Below are 13,984 nucleotides of genomic sequence, written 5' to 3'. Positions count from 1 at the left end.
CGAGGCAGGCAGATCACGAGGTCAAGAGATTGAGACCATCCTGGCCAACATGGTGAAACCTCGTCTCTACTAAAAATACAAAAATTAACTGGGTGAGGTAGCACATGCCTGTTGTCCCAGCTACTAGGGAGGCTGAAGAAGGAGAATCACTTGAACCTGGGAGGCAGAGGTTGCAGTGAGCTGAGATAGCACCATTGCACTCCAGCTTGGGTGACGAGTGAAACTCCGTCTCAAAAAAAAAAAAAAGTGGAAACAAAGATGTCCTTTCTTTTTAAATATTTTTTCTCAAATTAATTTTTATATATATTTTAAATTATAGAATTATGTATCATGTACAACTTGATATTTGGAAATATATATACACTGTGGACATTCAATGTATCTAATTAACATATATATTATCTCACATAGTTGTTTTCCTGGTGAGAACACTTAATATCCACTAAGACAGTGGATATAGCTTTTCAAATAATACCATATATCATCATTAACTAAAGTCATCCTGCTGTACAATAGATCTCTTGAACTTACTTCTCTTATATAAGTGTAATTTTATATTATTTTACTAACATCTCCACAACACCAACACTGCTCCTCATTCCCAAACCACTCTGGGTCTGGTAACCAATATTCTACTTTTTTGAAATCTATATTCTATTTCTTTGAGATCACCTTGGTTAGATTCTACATATGAGTGAGATCACGTGACATTTGTCTTTCTGTGCCTCGCTTATTTCACTTAACACAATGTTCTCTGGGTTCATCCATGTTGCAAATGACAGGATTTCCTTCTGCTTTACGGATGAATCATATTCCATTGTGTATATATACCACATTTTCTTTATCCATTCATTTATTTGCAGACAACTAGGTTGATTCTGTGTCTTGGCTACTGTGAATAATGCTCCAATAAACATGGGCGTGCAGATATCCCTTCCACACACTGACTTTGTTTCTTCTCGGTATATACCCAGTAGTAGGATGGTTGGATCATATGGTAGTTCTATTTTTAAGTTTTTGAGGAACCTCCATACTGTTTTCCATAATGGCTTCACTAATTTGCATTCCCACCAGCAGTGGAGAAGGGTTTCCTTTTCTTCATATCCTCGCCAGCACTTACTATCTTTTGTCTTTTTAATATGATAGCCATTCTAGATGAAGTGAGGCGATATCTCACTGTGGTTTTGATTTGCATTTCCCTGATGATTAGTGATGTTAAGCCATTTAAAAGTATATGTTATCCATCTGTGTGTCTTCTTTTGACAAATGTCTTTCAGATCTTTTGCCCATTTTAAAATTGGGTTATTTATTTTCTTCCTATTGAGTTGTTTGAGTTTCTTATGTATTTTCGATATTAACCCCATATCAGGTGTACAGTTTGCAAATATTTTCCTTCATTCTGTAGTTTGCCTCTTCACTCTATTGTTTCCTTTGCTATAGTTTAATGTAATTCCATTTGTCTATTGCTTTTGTTGCCTGTGCTTCAGAGATCATATCCAAAAAAAACACTGCCTAGACCAAGGTCATGAGGTTTTCCTCCTATGTTATTTTCTAGTTTTTCTATTTTAGGTCTTACATTTAAAACTTTAATCTATTTTGAATGGATTTTTGTATGTAGTGTGAAATAAGTATCTAATTTCATTCTTCTCTGTGTGGATATCCAGTTTTCCCAACACCATTTATTGAAGAGACTGCCCTTTCCCCCTTGTGAGTCCTTGGCACCTTTGTTGAAAATCAGTTGGCTATAAATACATGGATTTATTTCTGGGGTTCATCTTTTGTTCAATTGGTCTATGTATCTATTTTTATACCAGCACCATACTGTTTTGGATATTATAGCTTTGTCAAATAGTCTTAAATCAGGTAGTATGATGCCTCCAGACCTCACATTCTGTATTTGTCCCGATTGGCTAGCGACTTAGAACTTTTTAAAAAGAGGCAAAGGCAGAGGACAACAAAGGAAGGAGGATAACTTGTGGAATGCTGAGAAAGGTAAAAACACCTTCAAATAAGAAAGAAGAACAGGCTATGACCAGTGCTTGCTTGGACCAGTGTAAGCATGCCAGGGCAAATATTTAGGCTAAATTGTGGGAGCAAAGAACACAAAGTACACTGATTTCTTTATTACAGCTAGCAGATATTTAAGAATGTTTGCACGGGTGTTTGAATCAATTTTGCTTCTAAGAGAAGTTACTATTTATTCCTAATTAGATGGGGAGGAAAGTCTTTGAAGAGGAGACTCTACTTTACTTTTTACAGCCTTTAGGAGCCAAGACCTAAATCTGTGGAAGTCAGACTTGAGAGCAGAAACACAAAGTCCCCAAGTGGCTCCCTGGGAGGAACGTCAGGCAGGGACCCTTCTACCTTCTACCCATGATTTTTTTTTAACTTTTATCTTAAGTTCAGGGGTACAAGTGCAGGTTTGTTACTTGTGCAGGTAAACTTGTGTCATGGGGGTTTGTTGTACCCAGCTATTATTTCATCACCCAGCTATTAAGCTTAGTACCCATTAGTTATTTTTCCTGATCCTCTTCCTCCTCCCACCCTCCATCCTCTGAAAGGCCCCACTGCGTGTAGTTCCCCTCTTTGTGTCCATGTGTTCTCATCATTTAGCTTTCACCTATAAGTGAGAACATGCGGTATTTGCTTTTCTGTTTCTGCATTACTTCGCTAAGGATAATGGCCTCCAGCTCCATGCATGTCCCTACAAAGGACATTGATCTCATTCTTTTTTTTTTTTTTCCTGCTCTGTCACCAGGCTGGAGTGCAGTGGCACTATCTTGGCTCACTGCAACCTCTGCTTTCCGGGTTCAAGCTATTCTGCCTCAGCCTCCTGAGAAACTGGGACTACAGGTGTGCGCCACCAAGCCCAGCTAATTTTTGTATTTTTAGTAGAGACAGGGTTTCACCATGTTGGTCAGGATGGTCTCGATCTCTTGACCTCGTGATCCACCCGCCTTGGCCTCCCAAAGTGCTGGGATTACAGAATTGAGCCACCACACCTGGCCTGATATCATTTCCTTTTTATGGCCGCATAGTATTCCATGGTGTATATGTACCATATTTTCTTTATCCAGTCTTATCTAAATGTCCATGGACATTTAGGTTGGTTCCATACCTTTGCTATTGTGAATAGTGCTATAGTGAACATATGCATGCATGTGTCTTTATAGACTAATGATACATATTTCTCTGAGTATATACCCAGTAATGGGATTGCTGGGTGAAATGGTATTTCTGTCTTTAGGTCTTTGAGGAATCGCCACACTGTCTGCCACAGTGGATGAACTAATTTATACCTCCACCGACAGTGTATAAGCATTCCTTTTTCTCTACAACCTCACCAGCATCTGTTATTTTTTGACTTTTTAATAATAGCCATTCTTACCAGTCGTGGTGGTTCACACCTGTAATCGCAGCACTTTGGGGGCCAAGGCAGGCAGATCACGAGGTCAGGAGATCGAGACCATCCTGGCTAACACAGTGAAACCCCGTCTCTACTAAAAATACAAAAAATTAGCCAAGCGTGGTGGTGGGCACCTGTAGTCCCAGCTATTCCGAGACTGAGGCAGGAGAATGGCATGAACCCGGGAGGCGGAGCTTGCAGTGAGCCAAGATAGCGCCACTGCCCTCCAGCCTGGGCGACAGAGTGAGACTCCACCTGAAAAAAAAAAAAAATAATAATAATAGCCGTTCTCACTGTCCACCCTTGATTTTTGGACCCATGGATTTTATATATTGGGGATGTAGCACACTATGATTTCTCTTTGTCTTATGGTGTATATTACATCCTGCCAATTTTGTAGTCAGTGTCTGTGTATTCAAATACCTGCATTAATTATTTTTATTCTCTTTGACATTAAACACTATTGTCCAATTAAAAACATTTTTCAAAATACTCTCCCATACTCCATGTTCCCTTTAGGCTATGCTTTGTGTCTTCTCTCCCCTTCCCTGAAAAACTTCATAGTTGGTGTACATTTGCCACCTATATTTCCTCTACACACACTCTTCACCTACTCCATATGGACTGTTACTGTCCTACCCTTCTATTTAGAGGTAATAAATGAAGCCCTTCCTGAAATCAATGAAGGCTTCCATGTCACCAGAAAATGTCAAAAACTATTGTTCGCTCCTCATTCTGTTGCTGCTTTCACCAGGACAAAACCTACTCACCAATTTGCTTTCCTTCAGGAAGGACCCCTTTGGAGTAGATGGTGAATCCCAGGGACTGAAAAGGGGAGGAAATGGGGAGATGTTGGTTAAACCACAAAGGGCTCTAGTGATGCAAGATTAGTAAGTTGTGGAGATCTCCTATGCAAAACAGTGCTTGTAGACAGCAATAATGTATTGTATGGAAAAATACGCTTAAAGACAGATCTTATGTGTGGTTATCACACGTTAAAATATTAAAGGCAGTTGAAACTTTAAGGGGTGATGGATATGTCCCTAGCCGTAATGGTGGTGATGGTTTCAAGGATGTATGCGTGTTTCCAAACTCATCATGTTGTCTACATTAAATGTCTACAGCTTTTATGTTTCAATCATACTTCAATAAAGTGGTTAAAAGAAAAGTAAATTTTACAAAAAGACCTCTTTGTCTCTATAACCTTGTGGACACCAAGGGACCCATAAAATCTCCAAGGTTTCTTCAAGGGAGATACATCCCAGAGAGAAGATTGCTGAGTTTTGGTTCCTTATAGAAATTGAACTTTCCTGCCAGGGACAGTGGCTCGTGCCTGTAATCCCAGCACTTTGGGAGGCTGAGGCGGGTGGATCACTGGAGGTCAGGAGTTCGAGACCAGCCTGGCCAATATGGTAAAACCCCATCTCTACTAAAAAAAAGTACAAAAATTAGCTGGGCATGGTGGTGAGTGCCTGTAATTCCAGCTACTCAGGAGACTGAGGCAGGAGAATCTCTTGAACCTGGGAGGCAGAGTTTGCAGTGAGCTGAGATCATACCACCGCACTCCAGCCTGGGCCACACAGCGAGACTCCGTCTCAAACATAAATAAATAAATAAAATAAAGAAAGAAAAGAAAAAAGAAATTAAACTTTCCTTAGGGAATACCTTGTGACTTTTGAATCCAACTAAAGAAAGAAGAGTTTCTTCTTGGAGAAAATAAATTCATCTCCCACTACCACTGAAAAATTGCCTGAATTCCATTCTGCTATCTTCTTTGTACCCTAAGGGAGCTGAATTATTTGGAGGGTGGAAAAACAATAGAACAATTTATTTAATGAGGCTCTCTGAGAATTCAACCCTTGAGGCAATAGAAGCCAGCCCCTGCCACCCCTCAGGTGTAATTCTCTGATCCCAGCCTTGGGAAAAACTCAATTGGGTTTAACAGGGACACACCATGGAGAAGAGAAAGCATCAGTGACAATCATCAGAGTCAGTGTGACCCAATAAGGGCTGCTGGGGTAAGAAGGGTAAGAGGAGAGAGAGTGGGTACTGGGCTGTACCTTTAGAGTAATGAGCCTGGACAGTCCCATATTCATTTAGTCTATGAAGTTTCAGTATTTTTTTTTTTTTTTTGAGACAGTGTTTCGCTCTTGTTGCCCAAGCTGTAGTGCAATGGCGTGATCTCGGCTTACCGCAGCCTCCGCCTCTTGGGTTCAAGTGATCCTCCTGCCTCAGCCTCCTGAGTAGCTGGGATTACAGGCACCCGCCACCACGCCTCACTAATTTTCTATTTTTAGTAGAGACGGAATTTCTCCATGGTAGTCAGGCTGGTCTGGAACTCCCAACCTCAGGTGATCCCCCCACAGCCCCCCCCAGCCTCAGCCTCCCAAAGTGCTGGGATTACAGGTGTGAGCCACTGCGCCAGGACTTGAAGTTCCTGTATTTTAAAGGTACTTTCGTTTTTATCAAGACCAGTCTTTTGCAGCCCTTGTTCTGTTCCTTTTCTTTCCTTCTGAAAGCTGAAGCCTCTTTCCAGGAACAGTTAGGAATGCCCAGGCCTTGAATGTGTGATTTTCTGATGGTCTCCAGATCCTCTCTACTCTCTGCCATAAACTGTAGGTTCCTGGTAGGTTTCCTGAATCCAGTCACCAGTTCATGAATGACTCACTGAAGACCTGTCCTGCTCAAGGTATTGTCTCTTTTGTTTCTAATGCGATTGGATTTTCTTTTATAATTTTACTATGCTGCTGGCAGATCTGACTTCAAATATTACTAAAGAATTCTATACCATTGTTGTTGTCATTATTATTTTTTTACTTCAGTGTCCACAGTGCCATGTAAAAACTAATATTATTTTTGACATTTGAAACTCAGCCCAATTTCCTTTATTTCATTTTACCAATGTCTTTAAATGTTCAGGAAAATCTCAAATGATTGATGCTGAGTAGACTGCCTTGGCCTATTCATGAATTTAAGAGGAATGCTGTAGTGTTTATTGATTGACTGACTGATTGATTGATTGATTGATTGGTTGAGATGGAGTCTTGCTCTGTGGCCCAGGCTGGAGGGCAATGACGTGATCTCGGTTCACTGCAACCTCCGCCTCCATCTTCAAGTGATTCTCTTGTCTCAGCCTCCCAGGTAGCTGGGATTACAGGCTTGCACCACCACAACCAGCTAATTTTTGTATTTTTAGTAGGGATGGGGTTTCACCCTATCTTGGCCAGGCTGGTCTCAAACTCCTGACCTCAAGTGATCCGCCCACCTCGGCCTCCCAAAGTGCTGGGATTACAGGTGTCAGCCACCGCACATAGCCTGAGAAATGCTGTAGTGTTTTAACATAGACTATGCTGTTGACTGTGGTTTCCTTTACTGGGTTAAATTGTCCTTGGTGGTCTGGCGCGACGGCTCATGCCTGTAATCCCAGCACTTTGGGAGGCCGAGGTGGGCGGATCACGAGGTCAAGTGATCGAGACCATCCTGGCTAACAAGGTGAAACCCTGTTTCTACTGAAAATACAAAAATTAGCTGGGCCTACTCCGGAGGCTGAGGCAGAAGAATGGCGTGAACCCAGGAGGCGGAGCTTGCAGTGAGCCCAGCCGAGATCGCGCCACTGCACTCCAGTCCAGGAGACACAGCGAGACTCCGTCTCAAAAAAAAAAAAAATTAGCTGGACGTGGTGGCGGGCGCCTATAGTCCCAGCTACTTGGGAGGCTGCTGCAGGATAATTACTTGAATCCAGGAGGTGGAGGTTGCAGTGAGCCGAGATCACGCCAAAGTCATGTTTCTTGAACACCTACTAATGATACAGGAGCTAAAAAGAAATTATTTAGGCAGCTAGTGAGGGTAAGAGAGTCCTTGGTAAGAGTTTGCGTTTTAACAAAAAGCATCCCCCAGAATCATTTCTAACAAAGAACAGCCTGAAAAATCAAGCTGCTGACGTAGAAAAGCAAGCTGCAAGCTTGCATGGGTGAATGCTGTGCCAATGGGAAAAGGCTACCTGGGGGCCAGGAGTGTTCAACACGGAAGGCTCCATCTTCCTTTTCTTTGTCAACCATGTGCGCATTAAAAAGCAGGCAATATGGCTGGGCGGGGTGGCTCACATCTGTAATCCCAGCAGTTTGGGAGACTGAGGTGGATGGATCACGAGGTCAGGAGATAGAGACCATCCTGGCCAACATGGTGAAACCCTATCTGCACTAAAAATATAAAAATTAGCCAGGCGTGGTGGTGGGCGCCTGTAGTCCCAGCTACATGGGAGGCTGAGGCAGGAGAATCGCTTGAACCTGGGAGGCGGAGCTTGCAGTGAGCCGAGATCATGCCACTGAGCTCCAGCCTGAGCAACAAGTGTGAAACTCCATCTCAAAAAAAAAAAAAAGAGATTCTTCATGCACTTTGTAAACAGCACACCTGGTCCAACCAGTCCGTTGCACCCTATGTAAATCAGACACCACCTCCTCAAGCTTATCTATAAAATCCATACATTTCACTATGGAACTGGAAGACCCACTGGGCAGCCCCTCTCTCTCTGCAGGACAGAGCTTTTCTGTTTCTTTCATCTATGAAACCTCTGCTGTTAAACTCACTTCTTGTTCGTCTGTGTCCTTGATTTCCTTGGCGTGAGGCAGTGAACCTCAGGTATTACCCCAAACAAACGACACTACTTCACTAAGTGACAGGTACCGTGTACCTCTCTGGAAGGAAAAACACAACCTCAGATCCACCAATAAACGTAAAATTACCTACTTGAGATGCATGTCAGGAAAGAGCAAAGGATGGTCTCTTGTGGGGCTCACACTCTGACCCCCCTAACCCTCACTCTCCACTCACTGGTCTCTCAAATCCCAATTACTAAGCTCTCTGAGCCACCTGCAACCAGTCATTTCATCCTCCCAGCCTACCCTGTCTATTCTTTCCTTCCTTCCCCTGTTGAATCATGACCCAGTCTTCCTCTCTTAGCTCCAAGATTCCTATTTCAGAACCCACCTTCCCAGACTAAATTGGTCTTCCATGATATTTTTCTGGTCTTTGATTAATTAAATATCTGTAGGCATCAGTAACACTGCCCTTTTTCTACCATGGTAAATGTAGTCATTTATTTTCAAATCTTAAATTTGTCTTTTGATTTTCCAGCATGACATGATTTATATAAGTCTTGAATATTTTGAACCAAATCCGTGAATTACATATGTCGATGATCGACTCTACTGACCTTCATACGCTGTATCCGCGCTGGAAAACACGTACACACGAGAACAGACTCACTCGTGACTTGTGTTTTATTTTAATGGCTGTGTGCTTTTGTTTTCTCCTCTTATATATGTAGTCCACATGCTTTTTTGTCTTCTTGGAAGAATCACCTGGCAGGCATTCTGAAGGAAGGAGCCACAGGAACCTTCATTAATTAGAAGCGCTGCATGGCAGTCAAAAGAGGTAACAGTCTATTCATCTTGACCAGAATTCCATCCTTGATGGTTAACACAGTTTAAGATGGATATTAAGAAATGACACTTATGCAAGGCAGGTTATTGCGCTGTTAAGAACAGAAGCTCACATTTATGATATGGCCGTTGTATGCCACAGAAACCAGATCAGAAAAATGACATGCATCATCTCATTTAATTTCACTCTTCAATCTTTCCATGCAGGAAATATTTGCTACTCTTATTTAGAGGTGAGTTATCTGCAACTAAGAGGATTTACATGTCTTCTTTTTTTCTTTTCTCTCTTTTTTTTTAGATAGAGTCTCACTCTGTTGCCCAGGCTGGAATGCAGTGGCATGATCTCAGTTCACTGCAACCTCCGCCTCCCAGGTTCAAGCGATTCTCCTGCCTCAGTCTCCCAAGTACCTGGGACTACAGGTGTGCACCACCATGCCTGGCAATTTTTTGTATTTTTAGTAGAGAGAGGGTTTCATCATGTTGGCCAGGCTGGTCTCGAACTCCTGATCTCGTGATCTGCCCGCCTTGGCCTCCCAAAGTGCTGGGATTACAGGCATGAGCCACTGTGCCTGGCCACATATCTTTCTTAAGGTCATACAATAGTAAGTTAGTGAACCAAAATTCTGTTCCGGAAAGTCTCTCTCAAGATTCCATTTCCTAAATTACACCTATATATTTTACCTTGAAAGAGTATATATCCAAAATAACTATCTTATAAGGATTATTTTAATAATATCAACAGCTATCATTTACTGAGACTCTTATTATACACAAAGCCATTTTTAAAACCTCACAAACAAGTAATGCTGACAATCACATTTTTAGAAAAAAATAATAAACATACAGTTAGATAAAAGGTATGTGTTCTTTTGATCAAGAGCTGAGTAGCGTGACTATAGTTAACAACATTGTATTGCATATTTCAAAGTAGCTAAAAAGAGGACATGAACTGTTCCCAACACATAGAAAGGATAAATACTCAAGGTCATGGACACCTCAAATACCCTGACATGATCATTATGTATTCTATGCATGTAACAAAATATCACATGTACCCCATAAATAGGAAAAACATTGAGGTATCAATGAAAAATAAGGAACTAAAAGTTAGCTGTCACATCACCAGTGTCAGGTCACAGAAAAAAAGATTGCCTGAGTTGAAAATGCGTATCTTAATCATGATTATACACCTATTAGCATGAAAGAACTATGGAGATGTATCAAGAAAAGACATGGCATGTCTTCAGTTATTTGGAACGGTCCTATGAAAGAAGAAATTACTGTCCATAGGTTGAATCAAATAATTAAAACTCATGAGTATATGATAAAGGAGAAAGATTGCTGCTAAATTAAAGGTAGTTTGAGAAACTCTACACATTTCAAATGGAATGAGGCTACCAAATGCCTGAGTGAATCAGGATCTTTGGAAGAACTCCGTAGAGGTTGCATCCAAGGGTGATATTGAAGAGTGATTAAATGTTGCTTTTTCCTCCTTTCCCAGTAGACACACCGGCTACATGAAAGCAGAAAACCATACAGAATTATCAGAATTCCTCCTCCTTGGACTCTCAGATGATCCTGAACTGCAGCCCGTCTTTGGGCTGTTCCTGTCCATGTACCTGGTCACTGTGCTGGGGAACCTGCTCATCATCCTGGCCGTCAGCTCTGACTCCCACCTCCACACCCCCATGTACTTCTTCCTCTCCAACCTGTCCTTTGTCGACATCTGTTTCATCTCCACCACAGTCCCCAAGATGCTGATGAACATCCAGGCATGGAGCAAAGACATCTCCTACGTGGGGTGCCTCACTCAGGTGTATTTTTTAATGATGTTTGGTGGAATGGATAATTTCCTGCTGACCGTGATGGCCTATGACTGGTTTGTGGCCATCTGCCACCCCCTGCACTACACGGTCATCATGAACCCCTGCCTCTGTGGCCTCCTGGTTCTGGCATCTTGGTTCATCATTTTGTGGGTCTCCCTGGTTCATATTCTACTGATGAAGAATTTGACCTTCTCCACAGGCACTGAGATTCCACATTTCTTCTGTGAACTGGCTCAGGTCCTCAAGGTGGCCCGCTCTGATACTCCTCATTAACATCATCTTGTATGTGGCCACGGCACTGCTGGGTGTGTTTCCTGTAGCTGGGATCCTCTTCTCCTACTCTCAGATCATCTCCTCCTTAATGAGGATGTTCTCCACCGAGGGCAAGTACAAAGCCTTTTCCACCTGTGGGTCTCACCTCTGTGTGGTCTCCTTGTTCTATGGAACAGGACTTGGGGTCTATCTCAGTTCTGCTGTGACCCATTCTTCCCAGAGCAGCTCCATGGCCTCAGTGATGTACACCATGGTCACCCCCATGCTGAACCCCTTCATCTACAGCCTGAGGAACAAGGATGTGAAGGGGGCCCTGGGGAAACTCCTCAGCAGGGCAGCCTCTTGTCTCTTATGGGGCACAACCTCAGAACTAAGAGGATGCTATAGGTGCCTTAAGCAAATGTGAATTCACATATCCTGAATCTTTTTCTCCCCTAAAAGATATGTTGCAGTTTCCTATTTTCAAAGCACCTATGACTTTGCTTAACATATTTTTGTATGGGCGGGCATGGTGGCTTACGCCTGTAATCCCAGCACTTTGGGAGGCACAGGTGGGTAGATCATGAGGTCAAGAGATCGAGACCATCCTGGCCAACAGGTGAAACCCCATCTCTACCAAAAATACAAAAATTAGCTGGGTGTGGTGGCACGCACCTGTAGTCCCAGCTACTTCGGAGGCTGAGGCAGGAGAATCGCTTGAACCCGGGAGGCACAGGTTGCAGTGAGCCAAGATGGCGCCACTGCACTCCAGTCTGGGTGACAGCTCGAGAGTCTGTCTAAAAAAAATAATAAATAAATAAAAGATTTTGCATTAGGTTGGTGCAAGAGTCATTGCAGCTTTTGCCATCAAAAGTAATGGCCAAAACTACCATGATTTTTGCACCCACCTAATATATTTCTGCTGAATTGCTCCCTCAGTAATTCCTTTTAAAGTTTTCTTCTCTGCCCATAGTCCTTAGTTCCATCTTTGATCCATTTTCTTACTGATTCCTGAGATTTCTAACTTGACATTATAAAACTTTTCGTGTCAAATGCTGGCACGGGTCCTCAGAAATGATCCATTTGAATGTTACTGTTCTTTTTTTTTTTTTTTTTTTTGAGACGGAGTCTCACTCTGTCGCCCAGGCTGGAGTGCAGTGGCCGGACCTCAGCTCACTGCAAGCTCCGCCTCCCGGGTTTATGCCATTCTCCTGCCTCAGCCTCCCGAGTAGCTGGGACTACAGGCGCCCACCACCACGCCCGGCTAATTTTTTTTGTGTGTTTTTTAGTAGAGATGGGGTTTCACTGTATTAGTCAAGATGGTCTCCATCTCCTGACCTCATGATCCACCCGCCTAGGTCTCCCAAAGTGCTGGGATTACAGGCGTGAGCCACCACGCCCGGCCAACAGTTCAACTTCTTGATAACAGCATTCTCACAGGTACTAGGTGATATGTCATTGAGGTTTGAATTTGCATTCCTGAAGATTTGTGAAGCTGAGTGTTTTTTCATAGACCTGTTCATTTGCATGCCTTTTTTCTAGTAATGTCTATTTTCGGATCCTTTGTCTATTTTCCAATCAGATTGTTTTCTCACAATTGAGTTGAATTTCATACAGTTTTCATATTCTTTCTTTCTTTTTTCTTTTTTTTTTTTTTTTCTTTTGAGTTGGAGTCCTGTCGCCCAGGTTGGAGTGCAGTGGCGCAATCTTGGCTCACTGCAACCTCTGCCTCCCAGGTTCAAGCAATTCTCCTGTCTCAGCCTCCTGAGTAGCTGGGATTACAGGCACCCGCCACTACGCCCGGCTAATTTTTGTATTTTTAGTGGAGACAGGGTTTCACCATATTGGTCAGGCTGGTCTTGAACTGACCTCAAGTGATCCACCTGCCTTGGCCTCCCAAACTGCTGGGATTACAGGCGTGAGCCACTGTGCCCGGCCTGAATATTCCTTCTTTAATAGGTCTTTTTTCCTTTTTTAAAAATTTAATAGAGATGGGGTCTCCCTAGGTTGCCCGGTCTGGTCTCGAACACCTGGGCTCAAGTGGTCTACCTGCCTTGGCCTCCCCAAAGTGCTGAGTTTACAGGCCTGAGCCACCACACCCGGCCCCCTCTTTAATTTTGCAAGTATATTCTCCCAATCCGTAGAATGTCTCTTCACTCTGTAGATTGTTTCTTTTGCTGTGTGGGAGCTTTTTAGCATGATGCAATCTCATTTGTCTGTTTTTGTCTTTGCTGTCTGTGTTTTGGGTTCTTACCCAAAACATCATTGCCCAGTGTAATGTCATGGAGCATTATTCCTATGTTTTCCTTCAGTGGTTTTACATTTTCAGGTTCACTGAGACCTGAGATGAGGATCTACTTTCATTCCTCTGCATGTGGTTTTCCAGTTTTCCCAGCACCATTTATGAAAGAGACTGTCCTTTCCACATTGTGTGTTCTCGGCATCTTTGTCAAAAAATGATTTGCCATAAATTCATTGATTCATTTCTGCACCACCTCTTCTGTTCCATTGTCCTTTGTATCTGTGTTTCTATTGGTACCATGCTCCATTTTCTTAACAGAATGTTTCGATGCAGAAAAGTTTTAAAATTTGATGAAGTTCAATATATCTATTTTTTTCTTTTGCTCATGCTTTCACTGTTGTATCTAACAATCTGCTTCCAAATGAAGTATAATCAAGATATTCCTCTATGTTTTTTTCTAAGAGTTTTATGATTTTAGCTATATTATATGTAAGCTATTGTTTTTTTTTTTTGTTTGTTTTTGTTTTTTGTTTTTTTTTTTTTTGAGACACAGTCTCGTTCTGTCACCCAGGCTGGAGTGCAGAGGCGCGATCTTGGCTCTCTGCAACCTCTGCCTCCCAGGTTCAAGTGATTCTCCTGCCTTAGCCTCCCGGGTAGCTGGGATTACAGGTGCCTGCCACCACGCCTGGCTAATTTTTGTATTTTTAGTAGAGATGGAGTTTCACATGTTGGTCAGGCTGGTCTTGAACTCCTGACCTCAAGTGATCCACCCGCCTCAGCCACCCAACGTGCTGGGATTACAGGCATGAGCCACAGC

At 42.6% G+C, this 13,984-nt stretch overlaps 1 protein-coding gene across 1 annotated transcript; it reads left to right on the top strand.

Moving 5' to 3' along the window:
* Window positions 1-10,364: 10,364 nt before the first annotated feature.
* On the top strand, window positions 10,365-11,352 carry LOC104682285 (olfactory receptor 7D4-like). Its single transcript, XM_010388857.2, is given in 2 exon segments — window positions 10,365-10,936; window positions 10,938-11,352. Coding segments are annotated over 2 exon segments (987 nt in total).
* The last annotated feature ends 2,632 nt before the right edge of the window (window positions 11,353-13,984 follow it).

Source organism: Rhinopithecus roxellana, chromosome 8 (assembly GCF_007565055.1).
Source record: "Rhinopithecus roxellana isolate Shanxi Qingling chromosome 8, ASM756505v1, whole genome shotgun sequence".
NCBI lineage: Eukaryota > Metazoa > Chordata > Mammalia > Primates > Cercopithecidae > Rhinopithecus > Rhinopithecus roxellana.
The sequence above is the reverse complement of the archived record's forward strand: the minus strand, read 5'-3'. Positions and strand labels throughout refer to the sequence as shown.